Source organism: Pan troglodytes, chromosome 6 (genome assembly GCF_028858775.2).
Source record: "Pan troglodytes isolate AG18354 chromosome 6, NHGRI_mPanTro3-v2.0_pri, whole genome shotgun sequence".
Taxonomy (NCBI): domain Eukaryota; kingdom Metazoa; phylum Chordata; class Mammalia; order Primates; family Hominidae; genus Pan; species Pan troglodytes.
In genome coordinates this window covers 133,086,551-133,113,168 of record NC_072404.2, presented here as the reverse complement: position 1 = coordinate 133,113,168, position 26,618 = coordinate 133,086,551, and the positions used below count along the sequence as shown (strand labels likewise).

The following is a 26,618-nucleotide window of genomic DNA, read 5'->3' as shown; positions in this document are numbered from 1 at the left end:
GAGAAGAGATTCATTTACAGTGTTCAAGGAGTTCTTTTGAAAATGAAAATGCATTGTGTCTATAGTAACAAGAAGGAATTGAGAATATACTATCATGAATATTTGTAAAAAGTAGACTATTTGGTAATGTTACTCTCAAGTATCCTAAACTGGTTTCTTTTCAAGGTTAATTTGACTAAAACTGTGGCATCTTAGAATCTTCAAGAAACTAAAGTGATTTTATTTTGTAATTGATTAGTATATGGGAAGTGCCATATAGAATACATTTTAACTAAACTATTAATAGTTTCTGCTTAGTAGATGCCAGGTACTGTTTTAAGTATGTTTTGTGCCCTTATTCATTTCCTATATATAATATTAATTTTTCATTTACTTTTCCAGCTTTCATTTTGGGTTGACACAAAGTCAGTCCTTCCCATCCTGAGTGAAACGAATGGGAAAATATGAGTCGGAAGTGCTGGATTTTACTCCTCCCTTACCATTGTTTCTGAGACCACAAATTACTTCAGTCTCTCTGAGATCTGGAAAATGGAAAGAGCGATTTACTTATCTCTCTGAGGTCCTGTCTACATTGTTTTTTTTTTTCTAGACAGAGTCTTGCTCTGTTGCCCAGGCAGCAATGCAGTGGCACAGTCACAGCTCACTGTAGCCTCAACCTCCTGGGCTCAGGTGATCCTCTCACCTCAGCCTCCCAAGTAGCTGGGAATACAGGTGCCTGCCACCCTATCTGTCTAATTTTTTGTATTTTTTGTACAGGCAGGGTTTCACCATGTTGCCCAGGCTGGCCTCGAACTCCTGGGCTCAAGTGATCTGCCCACCCTGGCCTCCCAAAGTGCTGGGATTACCAGCATGAGCCACTGCGCCTGGCCCTGTCTACATAATCTTATGAACATTTTACATATGCATAATTTAAAGGTCATTTAAGGGCTTTTAACCTTTTGTATTATGAAATAGATATACTAAAATATATACTACTTATGTTTACAGATTAATTAATAATTTAAAATAAAATAACCATGTAACCACTGACTAGGCCAAGAAATAAAATATTCTCAGCTCTCAGAATGTGACTGTGTGGTCTGTCCCCCTTATCGCAAACCCTTCCCTTTGGAAGTAACCACTACTCTTTCATGATAATCATTTCTTAGCTTTTCTTTATAGTTTTACTCCCTGTGTATGAATCCCTAAATTATAGATTTAGTGTTGCCTGTTTTGAACTTTACATGATGAAATCACATTGTATATAATCTTTTATGATTTGCTTCTTAATATATTGTTTGTGAGTCTTCCATGTTGTAAAAGTTGTCATTTGTTTGCTTTCTATTTGTTGTATGAACATACTCTTATTTATTCATCTATTCTATTGTTGATGGACATTGGGTTGATTCCATTTGAGACTTGTTATAGAACAAGGAATGTTGGATCATTTTGAGTGTGTTCAAACATATCAAATAATACCGAACAGTTTTCCAGAGTTGTTCACTCCCCAAGCAATTTAAGAACATTCCCATTGTACCACATCTCTGCTAATGCTTTATGACTTCAGACTTTTTTAGTTTTGCCAATTTGTATAAATTTTTGTCAAAAGCTTGAATCACTGTATTTCCTTTTTTATTATAGCTTGTCTGATCCCAGTGAAACAATCTCCCAGTAAGAAGAAAATCATCATCATTTTAGAAAATTTAGAAAAATCTTCACTGTCGGAGTTATTGAGGGACTTTTTGGCACCTCTTGAAAATCGCAGCACTGAAAGCCCCTGCACTTTCCAAAAAGGTAACGCTAATAAAGGGACCATGCTGAGAAGCAAGCTTCTGTAATATTCTAATCTTTCTGTTTCCCAGAGTACCAGTTATACTTCATGTTCTTTACGTTATTTTAATTTGAATCTGTCCCATAACATAACTCACTGAGGATGGGCCATTGCTTTTTGGTTTGTTTCAGGAAATGGACTGTCCGAATGTTATTACTTTCATGAGAACTGCTTTCTGATGGGAACCATCGCCAAGGCCTGTCTCCAGGGCTCCGACTTGCTGGTGCAGCAGCATTTCCGCTGGGTGCAGCTGCGGTGGGATGGCGAGCCCATGCAAGGACTGCTGCAGAGGTTCTTACGAAGGAAAGTTGTGAATAAGGTAACAAACAGCAAGTGCAGCCTATTGCTAGGAGAGCAGGGGTTTTCGTTGTCAGGAGATCTCAGCTTGAGTTCCACCACTCACTAACTATGCAGCCTTGGGCAGGTACAGCTTTTTGACCTTCAAGGGCCAAAAGACATAATGAATGTGAAACCCATAACAATTTCTGCACTACATTAACTACAAGAAAAAGCAAATTAGTTTTACTGTGGCTGTCAGCTGTTCTCAAGGAATCTCACCAAGTTCTAAATGCTGTAGAAGGCTTGGTTAGAAAATTAATCACTCTTCTTAAGGAAAACTTACATCTTTCTTGGAGCCTTCAAAACATACACCCTTGTGAGCACATTTTACAATAGGCCTGTTATACTACGCTATGGTAAATATTAAGCCACATGAAAAAGTAGAATTCTATACCTTTTGACACATTTTCAAGAGTAATAATAACTTTTAGTGACTTTCACAGAATAACAAAATAAGTATTCTATATTCTCCCAAATGACAAAAATAATTGAAAGCTGACCAAATCGAATACATCATTATTTAATATTTTTAAATTGGGCCAGTAGCTGAGTGTCAGGGTAGATTAGAAATAACAGAGTTTGATTTAGTAAGATTTTCTCATTTAATCCTGCACAATGGGCCACATTTGGAGGACAGTATTGTCATTACATTATTGCAGGATTTTAAGCTGCGAATAACACCCCAACTGCTAGCTGCTTCACAGAAAGAGGATTTTCCCCCTCACATAACCAGATATCTTGTGGTAGGTGTCCAACATCTCAGGTCCCAGGTCCAGGGGAGTCTGTTGACCCTCCCGTCAAGACTGCAGTGTGCCCACAAGGCTGCAGACACTGTGCCCTTGTGAAAACATGTTCAAGGGCAGAAAGCGGGCTGCAGCAAAGGATAGAGAGCTTCGGCTTCCTCAGTCTCCTCCTTATCAGGGAGGAAAGCACTTTTCCAGAAACATAAGATTTCTCTTTAATGTTTCATTAACTGAAACTGGTTTCATCCCAGACCATGGCCAAACCTGCTTTTCCAAGATTGAAGCTCTCCACCAAGTGCTTGAACAAATTTCTGTGTCTATTGTGTTAGAGTATGTGTACGCATTTGTGCTGGGGCAGGGGAGATAGTGGTGGGGAGAAGTGTGGGGTGAGAATGGCTTTTGGGAATTCATTGAACAGTGTCTGCCACTGGTAATTAGAATTAATATCTGAAATTCCTAATTTAATGAGGGAAATCTACTCCATGTTACATTTAAATCACTTACTTGGTCATAAATATTATGCTTTTGGCCAAAGCCTAGCCACTGTATGATCTCAACAAGAAGGACGAATGGTGAGGTAAAGACAGTCATAGGTCTGTAGCTTTTCAAATTACCAATACTTGCATTAACTATCACTGTCAATATTTAAATCTCATTGCCAAAGATAATTCATGTAAATAATCAGAAAAGATACCAGTTTTATTATGTAGGATTGGCACTATTTCAGGTAAAGTATACCTGTCTCCCCCTAGCTCTCTGATAAAAATTGTTTTAGCTTATTTTGAAAGGAAAGTTCCAAGCTTCACGCTCACTCTCTTTTCCATTGCATTTGAGAGTGGGATGTGCTGCAAATAATAGAAACTGGAAAAAAGGAAATGCCTTTCCTATACCAATAAGCACTGCAAGTAGGTTAATAAAACAGCCCCTGGGGTGTGTGTACAAGGGAATGGATGAGTCCTGCAAAACATCAGAAATCTTGTAATGTCACAGAACCTAATCTTTGTGGGCACTTAAAGCACACTGGCAATTGATCACAATTTCTTCTTCTAGTTCCTTGGAGAGATACAAGAAAATCGACCTTTCAGGACAATACTAGGCTTTCTACTAGTATTTAATAAAAAAACAATTATACCCTTTTTAGTAGGAAATACTAAACTACCATTAATTATATAATACATAATCTCAGAATTGTAGCTTAAAAAATATGAAAGAGTTATATAATGATCATTCCTCTTTTGAAGAGAAGGAAAATTGTAACAGATCCCAAAGCCTCAGATAGTACAGTGATATCAATTTAATAGAGCTGCTGGTATCACAGAATCATTTTTTTGTTTTTCCTTGGCCAAATTATTTCCTTCATGTAGGACATACCAGTGTTCACAGTTGTCCCCTGTCTTAATATCATGATTACTTGGTACAGCAAAGATTTATGTGAATCTTCTTTCTTGTAAAATACAAAGTTAGTTTCTGTGCCTGACTTTTTTTTTTTTTTTTTTTTTTTTTTTTGAGACGGAGTCTTGCTCTGTCGCCCAGGCTGGAGTGCAGTGGCATGATCTCGGCTCACTGCAAGCTCCGCCTCCCAGGTTCACACCATTCTCCTGCCTCAGCCTCCTGAGTAGCTGGAACTACAGGCGCCCACCACCACACCCAGCTAATTTTTTGTATTTTCAGTAGAGACGGGGTTTCACCATGTTAGCCAGGATGGTCTCGATCTCCTGACCTCATGATCCACCCGCCTCAGCCTCCCAAAGTGCTGGGATTACAGGCGTGAGCCACCATGCCCGGCCCTGTGCCTGACTTCTAATCAAGGGATATTTCTCCTAAAAGTAAATAAATATTTATTTGTGTGTGAACCCTCCATAAAAGATTTGATTTTTATAAATAAAATATAATTCTAAAAAGAATTACTCCCTTTAGGTCATGTGTGTTATATGGTGTTATTTAAAATGTGCACATTTTAAATTTTGGAAAAATGTATGCTGAAAGAGCTCTGTACATTTTGGTGACGTTAGCATTTTATCTGAGACCTTACTTTTAGGAAAATAAAATTGTTTTTCATTACCATTAATACCAGGTGAACATACTACAAATCCAGATACAGCATCTCATCACTTACCCAGAATATGAAATATTTAATGTTATTCTTATTAAGTTAAAAAAACTTTTTTGAACACTTACGTTCTGTAAGACCTGGTGAGGGACTATATACACATATATGTAAGTAATGTTTTCTTCCAGAATTCATGTTTAAAAATTGATCCAGCTTTCTCCTTTGTCTGCGTGCCCCTCTATTTTGTGTTAAGTTCATGTAATCAGCTACAGATCTATATAATGCAGTCCATCTGACACTGCACACGTAACAAACTCAACATGTCCTGTCCCCAAACCTAACTCCGGGCTTCCCCCGCCAACTTCCTTTTTTGTTATCAGTCATCCAGACTTAGAACTTCTCAGCCTGTTCTTCCCGTCAGTCAGTCATAGCATTTTCCAAATCCTCACTTTGTGGCACACCAAGATCCAGTACTAAGATTGAAAGGACATATAGCCGTGGCAACTGGTCATCAAAACACAGTGTGATAAGTGCATCGGAACAGTGTTAGCTGGTTATTCTGTAAACATTTGCCCCTGGACTGGGGACTGTGGGACAAGACCGGGGTCCTCTCACCCTCAGAGAGCTAGTGTTCTCATGGAAAGACAGGCCTTCAAAAAGAAACGGTCTGTGTAGGATTTGGGACCTTGGAGGACAGTTTTTATTCAGGAGGCATTATTCAAGTGCTATTTTAAAAAAAACGTGTTCAGTGTGTTAGAGTTGTACATCCAAATGCCCGGCTTTCCCTCAGGCTTTTAAGTTAATTGTATAAGCTTTATCTTTCTGTGTATAAATCTAGCAAAATTTAACAATCACCTTTGAAGGGACTCATAGCTTAATTACATTTCTTTAAATAGTTTGGTCTTTAAAACTTCAATATATTTTATTTCTCTTTTTAAGAACTTCTGCTGTCTGACAAATCTTCCCAAGTACTTAATTAACTCTTATAAAACCAGAAAATTAAATTTATAAATTGTGGCTCAAATGTTCTCTTAATAGCCTTGTACCATGTACATAAACTTAATAAAATTCTCTTACCCCTTGTTAAGACCACAACCCTAAACTCAGTTACCATTTTAAACTGGACATGAAGCTATTCTAATATATGAAATTCCTGTAAACATTTCAAGTATTTAAAAATACCCAATATATGATTCTCTCATCCTAACCGAAAAAATGTTTGATTATATTTAATTGTGAATATTAATGAAGATAAAAATATACCCCCTGTCCCCATCCCCCCAAATTTTTTCCAGCTCAGGAAACCTGGGTTCTCTTTCCATGAAAATTTAGGGTTATTTTCTTGGCTGGCCAAGTCTGTATATCAGCCAAGCTTGTTGAGGACTTGTGATCTGGCCTTAGGCTTTCCTCAATAACAAGAAAAAAACCAGTAGAGTCCCACTAATAGTCACTGTGTACAAGCGTCTGAGTCCGTGCCTTCCAAGTGGGGTAGATTCAGTTTACACATTACCTAGTTCTCAGCTTGTATTTGAATCTGTAAGCTTTACCCATGCTATGTCACCACTGGACTGGATTCAACTATTTAAGCCTTGTCTCTTCTTGAGTGGCAGGGCCACAAATCTGATAAATGACATCAGATTAAACTCTGTGTTCCCAGTTCTGATTCTGTCCAACTTCATGGGTACAACACTCAAATCATGCTAATTAAACAGGTGGCTAATATGTGCTGTGAAAGAAACAGGTAAGGTACCACTATAGAAACTCGGGCGGAAGTTGGGAAGAGTACTTATTTTAGGAATTTGGGGTGGAGGCCTCTCTATCTGTGGTCACATTGAAGGATTTGCAGGTCATGCTAATTTGTTATGTCAAGGAAGAAGAGTTTGCTGAGAATAGGGAAGCAGGGGGTCTGGGCAGAAGGAGCAGCACTTGCAACACATCTCAGGCCTAGGGAGGAGGTGGTTGGCATGTGGAAAACTCAGGGACAACTACGTGGCCTCGAAGTCATTCGTTCAGGGGACATACTGGGTGGGGGATCAGATCCAGCACCTTGAATTAGTAGCAGTTACATAGACTGTTTACTTGTAGAAGCCTGTCATTTATTCATCCCTGTTGTTATTTGCAAACATCAGCATCCATTTTGACCGCTCCTCCACAGTTCCTTCCCTCTTCCATATTTGGGACACTCTTCCCACCTCCCCTCACCAATCCCATGACCTGGACATCCTGTGAGAGACCCAGCTAAAGTCCCCACCTCATCTATTTGTCTTTCTTGACCACGCTGTATTTAGTCAGTTCTTCTTTTGAATTACCATAGCAGCTTGTGTCTGTCTGTACTTCAAGACTGCCAGTCTGGAAGGGATCTGAAAGATAAAGGGCCTGGCTCAATTTCCTCATTTTTCCAGCTGGTAAAATTCAAAAGAAAAAAAAAAGGAAGGCAATTGCAGTACCTGGTGGGTGGCTTTCTCCACTCCATCAAACCGCACCAGAACTGACCACTTGCTCTTCATTAGCTTTTCACACCTTTTCTTTTGTTTCCTCTGTATTTCATGAGTACACTAACTTACATGGATTTTTTTCTTCTTAGCGGCAATAACAAATAGGCATAGAATACATAGTAGGCATACACACCTCTATGCAAAATTATCCATTAACACTGAAGGAATGTATCTCTGGGGAAGGAAATAAAAACATGTGGTTACTAGAAAGTCTATTTATTGGATAGACCTTTTAATGAAACACCAGTTTTTAATGTACTGTCTGATAACCACTTTTCCCATAATACAGCCAACTTGCAAAAGGAGAAATTTCATATAAACAACATCTGCACTTTGGAGAGAGGTGGACACCCTTCCTGTTTGTTCAGGTCCTTAGGAAAGACAGATTACATTCTGCCTTTGGGTACTGTGAAATGTGATTCCGTTATGATGTCTAACAATCTGAGCTTTAGAAGCAGTTTATTAGACAGTCATTAAGAGAATAATTCAGTCCTCCCAGAAAAAGTAACGTTTCCCTGGGGACCGAGTTACAATGAGAGCTCTGCCCTCCTTCTCCCTTCCTCTACATGTGGTCTTGATGAGGCAGCTGGGGAGATCCCTCTCCCTCTGTCAGCTGCCCACAAAGCTAAGCCTGTTCTTTCAGCCCTGGCTGATGGTAGAAAGTGAGGCTTAAACAGAGAGCTTCAGAAATGTTAAGCCTGAGGAAGAAGAGGAAGTTCTTTAGCTTAATAGTGATTACTGAATTCCTTTTAAATGTGATAAATGACTCCTTTATTATTTCAGCGAGATGCTGTATCCTATTTTTCTATTAAAGATAAGCCCTATGTAGTTAATGTATACTTGCAGATTGCTGAGAGTAGATCTTAAATAAAAATAAGTATGTGAAGGGATGGATATGTTAGTCAGCTTAATTTAATAATTTCACAATGTATACATCAAAACATCATGATATATACCACAAATATATATAATTTTTGTCAATTATACCTTAATAAAAAATATAAATAGACTCTAGCCCTGGCTTTGCCACTATTACCTGTGGGACCTTGGGCGAGTTATTTTTTCTTCCTGCCTCAGGCTCCTGATATGTAAAATGGGGTAAAAATGCCTAACTCAGGCTCATGGTGAGAATTAAAGGAGAAAAATGCTTATCACACTAACACTTTTGCACAACTATAGTATGTGTTATTATCCCTCCTTCAGCCATCCCAAGTAAAGTTAAATAAGATTCAGCTACTTTTCAATTTTGATTTAAAGTTTTGTATTTTTAATTTTGGGCTTCTAAAAACAAAATGTTCTAAACCAAGCCCCTGGGTTCCACCTCCCTGTCTCTCTAGTTCAAAGGTCAGGCGCCCTCCCCCTGCGATCCTGTGTGCAAGATTGTCGACTGGGCTCTGTCCGTCTGGCGTCAGCTTAACTCCTGCCTGGCCCGCTTGGGCACACCTGAAGCACTTCTTGGACCAAAATATTTCCTGTCTTGTCCTGTAGTTCCTGGGCATGCCCAAGTGACAGTGAAGTAAGTGCCATTTTTCCTTGTCTTTCTGCTTATAATAGAGACATGGCCAATTCAGATGTTTGAGGGTGAGAATGCTGACCAGGCTGCCTTGCACCACCTCCTGTCACTGACACGGAGTGCCAGTGCTCTCTGCTCTTTCAGAGGATGGCCACAGCTTGCCTACTGTGTGCTTCCTAGGGCAGCTGCATTTTTGCTGAGAGCTAGGTTTTTCCTCTATTAGAAAATTCTCATCCAAGTTATGTTTGGCTTGCTATGCAGAGTCTTCTGAGTGAGGTACCACATAAGAAGTTTCATCAAGTATTGTATGCACACCCTCCAAAAAACCTGCATTCTGTTAATGAATTGAAAAGCTTTCCCTTTATTGAGACATATGTTCAGTACTTTCTATGTTTTCCTTTGAAGCATCTTATGAGAACAGACATATATACAATAAGGTTAATGAAAAAGAAAATCAGGAGAAAATTGAAATGAGAAAAAATTTGTTACCATCCAGTTTAGTAATGGTTCTGTGACCAGCAAGCAGATTTGATTCTATAGTTTCTGGTGCCATGGGCAGAAGTCTATTTTGGAAAGCAGGGTATAGAAATAATATCTTCTTAGCTGGATGTAGTGGTTCATGCCTATAATCCCATCACTGGGAAGTTGAGAGGGGAGGATCACTTGAGGCCAGGAGTTAAAGGTCAGCCCAGGCAACGTAGTGAGACCCCATCTCTATTTAAAAAAAAAAAAATTAGCCAGGCATAGTGGCATGTACCTGTAGTCCCAGCTATTGAGTTGGGAGGCTGAGGCAGGAGGATCAATTGAGCCCAGGAGGTCAAGACTGCAGTGAGCTTTGATTAAGCCACCGAACTCCAGCCTGAGTATTAGAGCAAGACCCTGTCTCTAAAAAGTATATGTATATTTTCTCTATTGTAAGACAAACCACCATTTTTATAACAGCTAATTGGTGGGAAAGAAGTACTATATTAAATATATATTTAGAATTTTGCTACAAAATAAATACACTTATTGATATAATTACCACTTTCTTCATTATTATGTCAGTTAAATTAAAGTCTTTTTTACATCCAGAGTCTCAAGATTCTTAGGAATCATTTTTGACCTCTCCTATATGGAATATAGTCTTTGTCAAGAATTATGGAGGTCCCAAGATTTTTACCCTATTTGCAAGCTACCAAGTTAGCCTGCCATGGTTCGGGATGCTGAGTTAGGGACACAGCACTTCATCACCCACAACACAGCAGGCAGGCAGCCTGAGCTTCACTTTTACATAGATTCCCTTTATCCCTGAAGCCCCACAGGGTGATACATAGTAGCCCATGTGGTTGCTGGATTTGCCTCAACAGCTGTGGAACTCCCCCCTTCCCATCCCTCCAAGGTTTCTAAAGAGGGATGCTGCAACTCTGTCGACCCTTGGCCCTGGAAGATGTTGTTTTTATTATCCTGATCAGGAAACAATTCTGCCCTCTGCTCCTGAAGGAGACATTTATCTCTGTCTTCCAAGACTGAAAAGATAGTTCAGAATAAAACCTGACACCAGATGTGCAGAAATGCCGCAGAGAATTGTCTACCAATGGCTAAGTTAAGGAGTTGATTTTTTTTTCCGACCACAGCTTATCATATTTATACTTCAGCACTTTTAGGAATAACTGCATAATTTCGATTCATGCTGTAGAATACCAGAATTTTGTCTGTGTTCCCATTCGTACTTTTATTTTTCCCCCGATTGTGTAGCACTAGACATTAAGAGAGAAACTTAAAATAGATGGATCACAGTTTTTGACAATTCTTGGAAGTTTTATGCAATGTCTAAGCTTTGAAAACATTCCTAACCTGGGAGATGTGGTTTTGTTTCTATAGCTTTTAATCATATAAGTGTTTTTTAATACTGCAACAAAGCATAATCTTTTTTTGATGGAATTTTAATTGGCATTGAGTGCTGCAAATTTGGGCTGCAGTCCCACTGTTTATGGCTATCAATACAAACAGTCCACCTGAGGCGATAGCTGATTGACCCCCATCCTCCCTATAGAACTGAGCCCACCCACACGCACCAGTGAGCCCTTGCCTTGGGACAGGCAGATTTAATTTGCCAGTGATTATACATCCCAGGCTGGGTGCGGTGGCTCATGCCTGCAATCCCAGCACTTTGGGAGGACAAGGCAGGCAGATCACTTGAGGTCAGGAGTTCGAGACCAGCCTGGCCAACATGATGAAAACCCCATCTCTACTAAAAGTACAAAAATTAGCCAGGCCTGTTGCCATACGCCTGTAATCCCAGCTACTTGGAAGGCAGAGGCACGAGAATCACTTGAACCCAAGAGGCAGAGGTTGCAGTGAGCCAAGATTGCGCCTTCGCACTCCAGCCTGGGTGACAGAGCAAGACTGTCTCAAAAAAAGGAAAAAAAAGTATCCCAATTTCAGAAATATTAAAATACAATGTATGTGCACCTTATTAAGGAGATGTAACAAAGAAGTTGAAGCTGTTTAGACATGGACTTTTAGGAAATCTTTTTTCCAGATTTCTTCAGTCTTTAAATTTACCTTCCTTTCAATGTGTTTATTCATGCATTCATTCACTCAGCACTCAAGCATTGATTCTACATTGAGAGAGACATGTAAACAATCAGTTTCATTTGAAATACATTGTATTTTTGAGGCAGATTCAAACACTTTTGTATTGGGTAATTTCACTTCTTTGAAAACTACCTGGGAAAGGTAGCATATCTATAGAAACACTTAACGTTTTTTCCCCATAGTCTTCAAACTGTCCTTTCACGGAATTGTGTATAATTATTGAGAAGCCTGCTCCTAAGGGATGAATCGGTCCCTCTCCTGCTAGGTGGATGTCTAAGCTGTGGAATGGCGTCATCGCACCCAGAGTTCAAGAAGCAATATTGTCAAGAGCCTCTGTGAAAAGACAACCTGGCTTTGGGCAGACAACTGCTAAAAGACACCCTAGCCAAGGACAGCAGGCTGTGGTCAAAGCTGCTCTCAGCATCTTGCTAAATAAAGCTGTACTGCATGGCTGTCCCCTCCCCAGAGCAGGTATGTGGGTTTCTGCAGAGAGGAGAGGAAATTCACACCCTTGTGAAATACCTTTTAAAAGCTGTTTTTAGAGAGCTTTCTCTCTTTGTAATTAGAAAAATATACATTTTATAGCAGTGTTCCAGAACTGTGATTTTAATTACTGGTTAATGTTTGAATTCTAGACCTCCAAGTAAAGTTGGTGCTGGTTCACAAAACCCCAGCTTGGATATTAAATAAATGCATTATTTTGAACAGTCCGTATCTTTGAGAAACGGAAATGTATTTTGCTTTAATCAGTGAAACTGCATTATCCCTGCTGTGATTCGTGTTGTTTCAGAGCTAGACCAGCATACAGCTGATTTCAAAGGAGGAAGTTTCCCTTTATCCATAGTTTCCAGTTATAACACTTGTAACAAGAAGAAAGGAGAGAGTGGTGCCTGGAGAAAGGTGAACACCAGTCCTCGCAGGAAGTCTGGCCGCTTCTCTTTACCCACCTGGAATAAGCCAGACCTAAGCACTGAAGGTAAAGGGCGGGGGTAGGCATGTTGCCTACCAGGAGGTGGACATAACATGATCCAGTGTCTGAAAGCAAATATGCTTTCATTTTTATCACTATGCATTTGGTAAAACAAAGTTTAAGTATTTTAATGCACATTTTCATGGAATAAACTATATAGTAGGTACATTTCCAAAAATATACAGGAGATCTCTACCTGAAAAATACCACTTTCAAACCAGAATTGCAAAATTAATCTTTAACTTGTTAATGGTCATTTATTTATTATTTTGTTTCTCTTGGTGTTCACAATTTGTATAATCATTGCATTATTGCATAATAAAATCATTGGCATATTTCTCCATTATGTCACTAAGTTAATCTTACATTAAAAAAATATGTGTAGAGACATATTTGATACCCATTTAAGGCCTTTCCAGGTGAATCAGGTGTACACATTTCTTTCTTATGTATGACGTGTACCATGTGCTGGGTTTTAGTCTAGGCACTGGAAATAGAGTGGTAAAAAATATATATATTCCGGCCAGGCATGGTGGCTCATACCTGTAATCCCAGAACTGAGAGAGACCAAGACGAGTGGATAGCTTGAGGTCAGGAAGGCGAAACCCTGTCTCTACTAAAAATACAAAAATTAGCTGGGCATGGTGGCGCATGCTTGTAATCCCAGCTACTCAGGAGGCTGAGGCATGAGAATTGCTTGAAGCTGCGACACAGAGGTTGCAGTGAGCCGAGATCACACCACTGCACTCCAGGCTGAGTGACAGAGCAAGACTGTGTCTCAAAAAAAAAAAAAAAAAAAAAAAGATCCTGCCGTCATCGAGTTTATATTCTAATAAATTGGACAGATTTCATATGATGGGACATCAAGTGAAAAATATGTAAGCTTTCATTCTAACAAAGAAGATGTAACACGTGTGTATCTTCTGGTGTTAGACCTATTTCTTTTGGCATTGATAATAAGATAATCAGCTATTATATAAATTATAAATGTCTTTCCCAAAACAAATCCAAATTGGAATAAAAATGAAAAGAAATTTCCTCCTCATGTGCACTGTGGACTTCAGATTATGTCATTCATTTACCTCCTCTCTCAAAGTATTTGTTTTGTGAAATTTTATGCCAACTTTATAGCAGTGGGGTTTCTAAATGAGGTGCTTAAAATCTTATATTTAAAAAACATAAAGTTGCTTTTAGTTATATTTTCATTTTTAAGCTTGTATTTTGTTAATTTTAATAAAAATTTAATTTTTTAAATCCTATCAATATATGCTAGGGTTCCCCAATTACCCTAAGTGCATGATAGCAAATTGTGACCCCTTTTTAAGTGACTGAATGAAAATTTACTGAATAAAATGAATTTTCTTATACTTTTAAAAGGATCAGTATTTTATATTGATAATAAGATACTGTTTTGATCTTAAGAGCTTGTTATTACTTCCCAGAGTTGTCAGAGTGTTTGATTTAGGGAGTAAGAATCACTAGACTCCAGCCCACCAATTTAGTATAGACCCCCAGATGACTTTCTGTAGCAAGGATTATACCTTTCATTTGCTCTTAGTCCTTTCAGTATGCAAGAAAGCTCCAAGACAATGATAATGATCTCCATTTACAGAGAATAAAACTGAGGTTCAGAAACCCTTGGGCACCTGCTCCAAATCACCACTCCTGGAAATATGCAGTTCTGTAATTGTTTCTTGCAAGCCCAGTGCTATTTTCTGTAGTCCACGACACCCTGATCTTGTTAGACATGCAATGATCTATGGGTACTCAGATAACTGGACACCCATTGAGGCTCTTCACTGTGTCATTTCTAAGTTTATTAGAATCTCTATAAAGTTTAAGACCAACTTTTTGAGCTAACTTAATTGTTGGTATATGCTTTAGAGTAGACAAACAGAATCAACAAAATGAATATGAATTTAAAGCAGTATCATGGAAGAGTCTGGATCAGAAAACTATATTATGCTTAAATGTAAAAAAAGATGAATAGACTTGAAATTATTTGTATTTTTAATAATTTTAGTTTTAGAACTATTTGATATCAAATGTTATATTCTTTGAAGCATGAACTTCTTTGTCAGAATAAAACTACAAGAGTTTACATTGACTTCAACAAGGAAATTTCTAAAAGTTAACTTTACAAAGTATATAATTCATGAGTCAGTAGTTGGGTTAGAAACCATGACTGACATGCCTCTCGTTATTTTTATAATGGTAAATTTTTCCAATAATTACACTGTATATATGATTATTACAATGGTTGGGGTGACTTTGGTTAAAAAAAAAAAAAAAACCAACACAGGAATCCTTTTGCATGCAGATCACTATGGAAGCTTATCAAATTTGATAAAGAGACAGCCCATTTCTTTCCTGACCTAAAACAGAAAGGCCAATGATGTCAGATCCCAGGCTTTTAGGGCAGAGCCCAAGGCTGTGCACTATGTAGTAATTAGTAGAAGCCACTAGTCAGTGCTTTGGACAATAATGACAGAAGTATGACTAAAGAAACTCGACAGTGATTTTCTTTGATCTGCTTTTAATGAGGATATATTTACTTTTCCAAAACATTCTTTAGAGAAAATTTGTGTTGACAACATTAATATTTTTAGAATTCACTCAAAAGCAACTGTTTTGATGCATTCATAACATTGAGTCTAAAATGGTTTATAAGAGTGTTTCTCAAACTTCAACCATAACCCATTGTGAGAAATACATTTTACACCATGATCTGTACACACAAGCCTCTGCATTTGTGTGTATATATAACTGATATGCATCAGTATACCTCCAGCAAGAAATACAGGCTATTTTCTCTTTTTTTAACTGTGTCATAATCTGCAGTTTAAAAAAACATATGATTTTCAGCATTTAAATTCTATGACTTTTTGTACCCTGTTCATATTTTCTCTTCTGTATAATGCAAAAGCTGTTAAAAGTTAAATTTCTACAAGTACATGGCTAATGCCACATATCAAAAACTATACTTGATTACATAGTAGTATTAGAATGCACACAAAGGTAGAGAAAGGGTGATTACCATCATCAAAAGGCAGGTATTAAAATCTTCTTTTGGTCCTTTGAGAACAAGGGCCTAAGGAACTAGGGACTTGACTAAAGAGAAGAACAGCCATCCATAAAAGTGAAATTCAGGATTCTTGACTTGAGCTTCAGGTAGTGTTAGTTGTACCGAGTTCCATCAAAATGTACTCGAGGGAGTTGGCTATTCCTTGACTTTCCCACAGTGCCTCTGCAGGAGGCTATGCCCAGAGCCTCTGTCCTGGGGAAAATCTCCTCAAATCCTGGATACTAATCCAAGAACAGTATGAAAGTACTGCAAAGTCCACAGTCTGTTTCTTTTAAATACAGAATTCAAGAGGCACAGGGATAATGATCTATTGAAAATGGTTCTCTTTTTTAACAGGTATGAAAAATAAGACTATATCACAGCTGAATTGTAACAGGAATGCTTCTCTGTCAAAACAAAAGTAAGTTCCCCTTTCAAATTTAACTCACGGCAAACAAAGATAAATCAAGTAACTTCAATTACTATTTTAAATGTTCCATGTTCTCAATTATTTGAATGACTATTATGTTAATATGGTTTTAAAAAAGTTATATATGTCATTCAAATGCTGATATTAAACTGAAATCTAATGGTGTCTTTGGATAACGTCTAAATTGTTCGTTAAGATTAATATAATGCAATATGAAGACTATTTTGCTTGTAATTTGTTGAATAAGGTTAGAAATATTATAGGTTTCATTTGATCAAATTTTGTTTATGCATTTGTGAACTTTTAGATGACTTTTCCACAGACTTACAGAAACAGTATGACTTTTTTCTTTTTTTTGGAGACAGAGTCTTGCTCTCTTGCCCAGGCTGGAGTGCAGTGGCATGATCTCGGTTCACCGCAACCTCCACCTCCAGGTTCAAGCAATTCTCCTGCCTCAGCCTCTTGTGTGGCTGGGATTACAGGTGCCTGCCACCGTGCCTGGCTAATTTTTGTATTTTTAGTAGAGACGGCGTTTCGCCATGTTGGCCGGGCTGGTTTCAAACTCCTGACCTTGTGATCCATCTGCCTAGGCCTCCCAAAGTGCTGGGATTACAGGCGTGATTTTTAAGTGCTATAAATTTACAGTGATAATTTATTATATTGTTCCTAAGAAATAGACTATTTCAGCTTACAAATATCAAGGTATAAAGGATGATTTGGACAATTATAGAAATGTTTAGGCAGTTTGTAAATAGGTCCCCATGATAGCCCAATAAATTGTGTGCCCTGTCACTTGGCATGTAACATTTAGGATCATGTCCGCTGGTTTGCAGCATTACAGAAGAGGGGAGGGTAAAGAGAGAGAAGGGAGATGAAGGAAACTGCATGGCACGCTATTTTCTGCCAGGACCGCAGCTAGATCCATGACCTGCAACAGCCTGTATCATTTTTCCAGCAACCCTAGGATGTACACATAAGGGTTATTTACAGAAAAGGGAACCCAGGAACTGAGGTGTTAAGAAAACCTGGTGCATGGTCATATTGCTAGCTAGCAATAGAGCCAAGTTTGAAATCCGTGTTTGTCCCATTTTATCACATTGTCCCCTATGCCACAGTGTTTAGCATCCTATCTGGCCTGGGAGACAAGAAACGGCAAGAGTAAGGAGCTTGGAATATTGTACATCAAAGTGAAGTTCTTTGTGAAACAAAATTTTATCCTCTCAAGAATTTTGAGTAGGAGTTACCAAAATCCTGTGGAAATTTCTTGCATTAAATGACATTTATGAAATACTTTAAAGGCTATTAAAAACATTTTCCCTACCCCACACCAAATCCCAAAAAAGGTACAGTGTCTAGATTTCCAAATTGGGAATTGTTCTCACTTTGAAAAACGTTTTTCTGAACTTTGTGTTAGGTCTTTAGAGAATGATCTATCACTGACGTTGAATTTGGATCAGAGACTCTCTCTGGGTTCAGATGACGAAGCAGATCTTGTCAAGGAACTTCAGAGCATGTGCTCCAGCAAGTCTGAGTCTGATATCAGCAAGGTGAGCAGTACAAATGGGGGGCATTGAATGGCTCTACTCAACAGCTGGGAGACTTTTGGGGGACCACAATTCCCTAAAAGAAATTCCTTATTGATAGTATGGTTAATGATCCAAATCAAACCATCCCTCGCCTTGCTTAGAAAAGCCATTTCTTCCTAAATATCATTTATACAATAAAGGAGCTCTACTTTGTGAAGCCTGCTTTTCCAAACTCCTCCAAGACCTGAAGTTAAAATTGTATGTTAATTGCATTAGTACAAGTCACATCAATTCATTTGGGCAGCTTTTCTTTTTTATTTTTGGAGATGGAGTTTCGCTCTTGTCGCCCAGACTGGAGTGCAGTGGCGGGATCTTGGCTCACTGCAAGCTCCGCCTCCCGGGTTCAAGCAGTTCTCCCTGCCTCAGCCTCCCAAGTAGCTGGGATTACAGGTGTGTCCCCCACAACGCCTGGCTAATTTTTGGACTTTTTAGTAGAGACAGGGTTTCACCATGTTGGTCAGGCTGGTCTTGAACTCCTGACCTCAGGTGATCTGCCCGCCTCAGCCTCCCAAAATGCTGGGATTACAAGCGTGAGCCACTGCACCCAGCCTGGGCAGCTTTTTATATAAGCCTAAATTTGAGTTTCCTCAGATCTTTTTCCTTTCCACATTCCTAACTTTGGCATATCAGTCTTCTATCAGTAAGAAAATTATAACAAGCATCACAGCAGACTTATGTTATAGACCAAGCAACAACTTTCTTTGCAAATGAGAAAAAGAATTAGCTTGTATAATGCATATCATCATAATCTCTAAGCTGTGAAATTTGAGACCAAATATGGAAAACAGTGACCTGAAATCTCACAGAAAACATGGACAGCATCAAGTTCAACCTGTTTTGGCACTCTAGTATCTGCAGCAGGTTTCACCGAGCTGCCTTGATAGATGCCTTATGAGTGGTTGTAACGTTCAGCTTCCCCTGAGACACTCAACTGTATTATTTGAATCGTCATAATATCTACGACAAAGTAGAATTCACTCTTATTTAACTTTGTTGGAAACAAAATATATATCCACTGGAAAAGTAAGGTAATGATTAAAATCTTGCAAATTTTATATCTTTTCTTTACTTGCAAAGTGCCTTTTTTTCCCCTAGAGAGTTCTTCTGGTCTTCTTTTGACGTTTTAAGTGGATTCTTTTTCCTTAGAGGATGTTTCTCATGCATTTGCTGTCAGTTTTACATTAAGACTTGAAGTCTTTCATGTGAACAGTTCAGGACTTGGGCAGGGAAGAGGATAAGAGTAACACTTCTGCTGTGATTTCTCCACCATTTAGCTGTGCCTTGAGTATGCACAGTGTGACTGTGGAGACATGACTGGGCAAATTCTGTATTTTCTAGATTGCTGATTCCAGGGATGATTTAAGGATGTTTGATAGTTCTGGAAACAACCCTGTACTTTCAGCAACTATTAATAATCTGAGAATGCCAGTGTCACAAAAGGTAAGTGTCCCTTTCTCCCCAAAGTGAACAAAGGATGATTGCTGTGGAATTGACTTCACAAATCATCTTTCAGTGTGAATCACAGAGTTATTTTTTTAAACCAAAGCTAAAAACTGAGAAATAGGATAAAGGTAAAAGTGTTCATTAGGTTTTAGAAAGAGTGCTTATAGAATATTTTGGAAAAAAATGACATAGGAAAGCATTACTTTTTTCCCTTATTTTGGGTGTCTGTTGAGATCTCCATGTTTTTTTTTTTCATTTTATATGACAAAACTAGAAATATAGTAGTTCTGCCTTATCCTCAGGTGATGCCTGAAATCTAAGATAGTACCAAAGTTTATATACACTATATTCCTTCAATCCGATAACCTAGAGGGCTACTAAGTGGTCAGTGTGTGGGTAATGTAGACAGAATGAATCAGTTGATTCACATCCAGGGCAGAACAGAGTAGGATGGTGCAAGATTTCATAAGATTTCATCATGCTACTTAGAATGGCCTGCAAATTTATGAATTGTGTATTTCCAGATCACAGAAAACAAAATTGTGGATGCGGGGGTACTAAGGTAACAAAACTGTCATCTTGGTTGTTCCTAAGGTTTCCTGCATTTTAGAAAATTAGAGTTAATTATAACAAAGCAAAGCACTGAGTGATAACATAAAGGTCTTATACATTGCAAAAAAAATCTTAATTTTATTTCATCCTGACTTTCCATAACATGCATTACATTTCAATGAGACTTTAAAAATAAGTCTGAATGGCAACTAGAAGAACCAGGATTCCAGTAGACTTCCTTAACCTTTTGAAATAGCTTCCATGACTACAGCACTGCACCATTATCAGTTGGTTAATAAATGGCAAAAGCTGGCACAGCATGGTATTCCTGGGTGAGCAGAAACAATGAGAAATGTCTCACTCATTAGTTGTGAGGATGCAGACTTCACAGAAGCACTTTGTAATATATGGTTTGTTCACCAAACCATGTTGATTGATTGCCGTTCTCATCTACTCCCAAGGTGGCTTACAAAGACCTGTGTGTGGGTGGGAAGGTGGGGCGCAGAGAGCAGGATTATAAAGTAAGCATGGTGAGACTATTAAGTTATTAAGCTTTATCTGATCACCTAGCGGCACTGGGCCCCACAGCCCCGCTCCCTCACTGCTTCATTAGGTTTTGAGCCTGGCTATTACATGTGGAACTATGTGAGCTGCATGCATTGGGAAAGCAGGTATGGGAGTGGGAATTTACACGGCTGGGGGCTCTAATACAAAATATTTAACATGATGTCCTGTGAAGAAAAGCATGGCTTTCAAGCTCACTCTATCATAATGTCTGCCTTTTTTTATTCAACTGGGAACAATTTAGAAGCCCAGCAAAATTTGGAGGATGACCTAAGGAGGTGACCTGGAGTCAGCACTGAGCCTTCTGGTTGGAAAACAGTCTAGGGCCCATCCCTTTGCTATCTTTAAAGCCTCAACTCACTCCCCCTGTATTTATGGCTTGCTCTGAGCTGTGCTTGACTGGACGCAAGTCTCTAGGACCCAAGAATTTAGGATTCCTTGTGGAACATCGTCAGTGGAAGGGGCCAGGAGGATCTTAGCAAGAGGAACAGTGAACCACCTTCCCCATAAGCCCAAATCACTTTCTTGTGTAAAAATAGAGAATGGCTGCTGCTTAAATGTCTAATGAAGAAACAAACATTGTCATACCCCTATTTCTCTGTCACATGACCGTATTGAGTTGCTACAATAAGGTACTGTCCACACAAAAAAAGTAGTACTGAAAGTCAAAGTTCTGGGCAGCTTTGTTTAAAAGATATTTTTTAAAGCGAGTCCTTTTATACTATCTGGGCTCTTATACAAAGAAAAAAAAACTATGTTATTGTTTAAATGTGCAATTTGATGTGGGAATTAGGACCGCTGCCTCCTAGTCTTCTCTCCCTTTGCCCACTGAAGACACTTATTTGGAGGGACTCTTCCCCAAGAGCTAGATGATGTTTTTCTCAGAAAGTGCCAGCAGAGGGCAAAGTGGTACTTACTGTTGGCAGCCTTCTGAAACCTTGACTGGCTGATGCCTTTTCTCTTCTCCTACTCAGCTGGTATTTCTGGGTTAGATGCCCAGTTTCTTCTGTTATCGGGAAGTATCTCCATTTAGAGGTAAGAGTTTCCTGGGTTAGTTGAAATCACTTTCTCCTTCATGGCCAGAAGGCTGGCAATGCCTCCATTGAAGAGGGGCCCTGCAACCATCATTATCTGTTGGAAAACAAAAATGAGTAAGTTATCTTTATTATTTGCAACAATATAACTCCTCACTGCTCTAACAGTAAGGGAGAGTAATTGGGTTTACTAATCAAGTGGCATTTAGCAGGCCTTCTGAATTAAAAACAAATATACATATTTAAATCAACAGGAAGAACAAATGCTAATAAATGTTTTCCTTTTATGTAAATCCAAACTAATCCTCTGAAAGGACAAGTTCACATCTTTGGTTGCATGATGAAATCCACTTGAGGTTTCTTTTTTTTTTTTTTTTAACCTCAGGGCCTGGACTCTGGTCTGAGGGGAAGCCTGGACAATGGGTTTTTTAAAGGTCCCTGGTGATTCTTACATGCAGCCAGGGTTGAGACCCACTGCTCTAAAACATAGCCCTGATCTGTCATCTTCATTTTCCACCCATTTCTTTCTTTCCAAATATATCTTTAGAGGGATTGAGATGCCTTCATGTAGCTTTTCACATGTTCCTTTTTTACATGTAATTTACTACTTCCCTCTGTACTCCTCCCCATAGAACCTTCTCTCGTCACAGTCCTGTGCCTCTTTAAAGACTCACCCCCAGTGCCACCTTCCCTACATGTTGTTCTTTTCCTCCTGCCCCCAACTTTCCCATCTAGAGGAATTATAATATCTTCTTAGCTTCTAGTAGATGCTGTGTATTGAATGAATTGCTCTGATTTACCAATTCTTTAAGGCTAAATAAAACTTACTTTAGGTCAGTGCCTTTCTACACAAATTAGTTTTTCTTTGAGTTTAACATGCACAGCAATATGGATAGTAAACGTTATACATTTAATACAGATAATTCGGGGATTTTAGCCCAGGAAGCATTAAACACCTGTAACTCTCCTGCTCCTAAACTCCGCTGCCTCCTAGGCTTGACTTCCAGGGTGTCAGGAGCACTTTTCAGGCAGGATGCTGTGCATCGGTCACCTGCTCTATTCTTGCACTCCTGGCCTTGAATTGCTGTGGCTCACGCTAAGCCCAAGTGATTCTCCATGTTCTCATCCTAACTCCTTCCATTCTAGCCTCACACTTCCAGGGACTGACCAAACTACATGTTTTTAGTTGTTCTGGGTACTTCTCAGTACTTTATTTCATGTGGATATTTCCTGCCTCAGACCATGAAGGTACACTCCCCTCACCATCATGTTGCAGGTACAGAAACAGACTAGAACAGTGTATGTCTCCTTTCCTTCCTCTGGGCCATGGCAGTAATTACCTCTGTGGATTTGACAATAATGGCAAAATTAAACAACTCCCCTCACCACCAGATTCTGTATAGCAACTAACTGTTATCCTTATTATAATGCCATATTTCATGTTTTCTGAATCCTATGTATGTGTTGCATTTGCTTGTGTTTTAAACCAAATTACAAGTTCTAATTGGCCTTAGTAGGCCCATGACCAAGTCCCATTTTGCAGACTTAACAGTGATTTCTTGTTAGGAAAAATGAGATTGGATCCTGGTACCTGCACTGTTTTTACAGTTGTGACTATCACCATCCAACTCATGACAAGCAATGTAACTTCTCATTTTCTTTCTGGTAACTTGACAGCATAAGCATCTTTACAAAACAAAACCAGAACATACTAAGCAGATTCGCCCTTAACATACCATCAACTCACACCATCAACTACACATGGAGGTGACGAGGATGGACTAGGATGTGTTCCCTCACCAGATGTAGCTCAGCCTTTTTCCAGGCTTCCTCGGACGTAGTTAAAACCGAGCCCATCTGTTTTTTGTTTTATCAGGAAGCTCTTGCCTTTCTAAGCTAGCTTCTTGCAGTCTAGACTTCTCTTTCCTTTCCCTGTAAATGCAGGTGGCCTGGACCCCAGATTTGTCCCCTCTTTATTCTCCATTACATATTTTATATTTTCCCAAACCACTAGCCAAGTATATATTAGAGTTACATTGCTGTTCCACTTAAGATTAGCTGAGCCTGAAAATCTGACCCCAAGAGATTTCACTTTGGTGATTTAGGGGTAGTTTAATGAACATGTTGTGTTGGGCTTTAAAGAATTAGGACTTTAACAGGGAAGTAAAGGAAAAATAGGATTTAAAGGGGATTGGAGCCAAACTTTAAAAGAACTTTAGTGACATGCCAGTTAGTGAGGACTTATCCTTTACCTTCCTATTCACACAAACACAGCCATAATTCTCTGCCCATTTTGTGGGTAACATTGGATTAGGTTGGTGAGGAGAGAGAGAGAGGCAGCTGCTAAAGATAACTGAGGATTTCCTGCTAAATTCACTGGGAGAGCAGCATTAGCCAGTAATGAGCCAAGCGGAAAGGCTTTAGAAATTAGTATTGAAGAAATGCAATAAATACAGTTTTAGAAAGAATTTGAAGTGTGGCTAGACATATAGGTGAATTAGTGGGGTGGAAATGCAGGAGATAAATGAGGGCTAAAGAAAGAACTTTGGGAAATACTTAGAGATTGAAATACTCTGAAGGGAAAGATTATCAATGTGTGACTTATAGAGGGCTAAGAAAAATGCTACCATTTAGGACAGCAGTCCCCAGCCGTTTTGGCACTGGAGACTGGTTTTGTGGAAGACAATTTTTCCACGGACCTGGGTAGTTTCCGGATGAAACTGTTCCATCTCAGATCTTTAGGCATTAAGATTCTCGCAAGGACTGGGCAACCTAGACCCCTCACTTGCACAATTCACAAGAGGGTTTGTACTACTATGAGAATCTAATGCTGCTGATCTGACAGGAGGCGGAGCTCAGGTGGTAATACTGGCTCGCCCCCGCTCACGTCCTGCTGTGCTGCCCAGTTATTAATAGGCCATGGACTGGTCCACAGCCTGTGGCTTGGGGACCCCTGATTTAATTGCTCAATGGAGAAAAAGGATATTGAGGAGTTAAGCTAGGCGTTCTTTGGCTGCAAGATTTTTTAAAATCGTATGTCCATGCCACACCCCAGAACTATTAAATATGAATCTCTGGTAATAGGGCCCAGCCAATGACTATTAAAGCTCCCCCAGGTGATTCCAATGTCATATAAGACGATACCCAGGAGAATGCAACTGCCGCAACTGCCAGATGAAGCCAGATTTTTCCTGTTAAATTTTAGTTTTGTTTTAAATCTTGTAATGGTTATATTGCTGTTGGGTGCATTATTACTTTTGAAGAGGAGAAGTTATCAAGGTCAACTCCTTCAGAGGCATTCAGAGTAGGTCAATTAGTAGGAGTCATGTCATGTTTGTTAGTTTGCAGAATTTAATGCAATATAGGGAAAACACCTTGAGTGAAAGTTGGGAGACCTGAGGTCTTGTCCCAGCTTCACCACTCCGTTCACTGTGGGCAAATCATCTTACCTATCCAGCTTTCAGATTCTTCATGGGCAAAATGAGAGACATTGACCAGGTAATCATAGGATTTCTGAAACACTAGAGAAATGAGAACATGCAGCTTCCAAGTATGGAAGATCTTGAGTGGCCTAACCATAGATGAATGTAGGTTCTGCTAGGGAAGGAATGTTTCTTTTATGTTTTCTCCTGTATGCCCCCAGATTATTTGATTATTGAGTAATAAAGACTTGAAAGTAGAAAGCAGAAAAGTTAGGTGATTTACCCAAGGTGACATAGTTTGTAGAGCTACCTACAAATTGGACTACTCCAATTTGGTGATTTCCTCATGCCTGTAATTTTGTGAAGTTTCTGTTGGTAAGGAGATCGACGCCTTAGCACTTGATTCACTGACTCCTGTATTTAGGAATTTTGTAACAGCAGATGGATTAATGAAAATCATGCAGTAAGTGTATAGGAAATTAATTACTCAGCTTCTCCTCTCCATTTTCTTTTGATTTTTCACGAGAACCTATAGTTTTAGAGAGAAACATTTGCTCAAAGAGGAGGCAGAGGTAGGGCTCATAACAGGAGAAGTTTGTGATAAACTTGTGTGGTTTCTCGTCTCTTACAGGAGGTCAGTCCTCTCAGCAGCCATCAAACTACTGAATGCAGCAACAGTAAATCAAAGACTGAGTTGGGTGTTTCAAGAGTTAAATCTTTTCTTCCTGTTCCTAGAAGTAAAGTCACCCAGTGTTCCCAGAACACCAAAAGAAGCAGCAGCAGCAGTAATACAAGGCAAATAGAAATCAACAACAACTCAAAAGAAGAGAATTGGAACTTACACAAAAATGAACACCTAGAAAAACCTAACAAATAGGCCTGCCTACAATATTCTCATTATTAACTTCCTCTATTTCACACAGAAACCAAGGACAACAAGATATAAATACCTTTAAATTGATAAAATGTTTTCACTGTAATATAAATTATGAGTGCAGGACCACTATTCAATTTTTTTTTGTAAAGAATGTATTTATAACCAACATTTTGTTGCTTTTTTTTTTAATTCTGTAGGATTGAACTTCAATACCAGGAAGTTATGCCAACTTTTCAAGTAGTTTTATAATAGAAAAATTGTAATAGTTTTAATCAAGATGTTCAGGGGTATTAAAACAGAACTGTGTACTGTATATCTGTATATCTGTATATATGTATGTATATTTAAGGAAGTCCAGAAATCATACTGCATACATGCTACAAAAATGTAGCAAAAAAGTACAAAGTTGGCTTAGATAACTTGTACCATTTTAAATGGAGATCATAATTTTATGTTCACTTGATGGGGAATGACTAGAATGGGGCAATAACAAATCATTTCTAAACAGTTATTTTCCATTAAAAGCCATATTAAGTATTTTGCTTGTTAAATTCTAGTTTTATGTTTTAAATCTCTTAGTGGTTACATTGCCATTTGGTAGCATCATGTATAGCATCATGTATATATTTATGCTTATAAGTTTGCATTATGACTCCTGTAAAATACGAAATTATAATGCAATAAAAGTGTTATCTTTCTTACAAAAGTTTTGTACCTACATGGATATAGATAACTGCATAAATGAATAAATTCAGAATTAACTCCTTCAATATTATTTCTAGTAGCACAACTGATAATATTGATATTTTCTACAAATGTTACTTCTAAAATTACAGACAAAATTACTTATACAATTCAGTTAAGATGCTTTGACACTGAATAAAATATTGATTTCGTGAAATCATTTTGCTGTACTTTTTATCTATAGCTCTTTGTAGACTCTGTAACAGATAATTTGTGTTCAATTTATTAATGCTCATAAAACTTGCCCTCCCATGTTAGTATTTCACTAGCTGTTCACAACAAGACTCAACCCTAATTAGAAACATCTTAAATACTTAAATGGAGCACCAGGAATTGGGTGCTCAGAGTTAAAACACCTTCCTTTTTTTTCATAAATACCAAAGAAGTATGATTTTGTACCAA

At 38.6% G+C, this 26,618-nt stretch overlaps 1 protein-coding gene across 9 annotated transcripts in view; it reads left to right on the top strand.

Moving 5' to 3' along the window:
- The window catches only part of CTTNBP2 (cortactin binding protein 2), a 162,309-nt gene extending 135,936 nt beyond the window's left edge, over window positions 1–26,373 (top strand). For 6 of the 9 annotated variants that reach the window (XM_009454062.4, XM_519331.7, XM_009454063.4 and 3 more), the window contains 9 exons: window positions 1,621–1,773; window positions 1,942–2,129; window positions 8,775–8,953; window positions 11,796–12,001; window positions 12,321–12,506; window positions 15,922–15,985; window positions 17,409–17,541; window positions 18,919–19,020; window positions 25,227–26,373. In XM_009454062.4, the coding sequence (XP_009452337.3) occupies window positions 1,621–1,773; window positions 1,942–2,129; window positions 8,775–8,953; window positions 11,796–12,001; window positions 12,321–12,506; window positions 15,922–15,985; window positions 17,409–17,541; window positions 18,919–19,020; window positions 25,227–25,472 (1,457 nt within the window). In that variant the 3' untranslated portion in view covers window positions 25,473–26,373. Of the gene's footprint in view, window positions 1–1,620; window positions 1,774–1,941; window positions 2,130–8,774; window positions 8,954–11,712; window positions 12,002–12,320; window positions 12,507–15,921; window positions 15,986–17,408; window positions 17,542–18,918; window positions 19,021–19,547; window positions 19,627–21,113; window positions 21,291–25,226 lie in introns of those variants that run through there. The other 3 variants (XR_681584.4, XM_016958067.4, XM_009454065.4) reach the window with 3 other exon arrangements.
- Window positions 26,374–26,618: the final 245 nt, after the last annotated feature.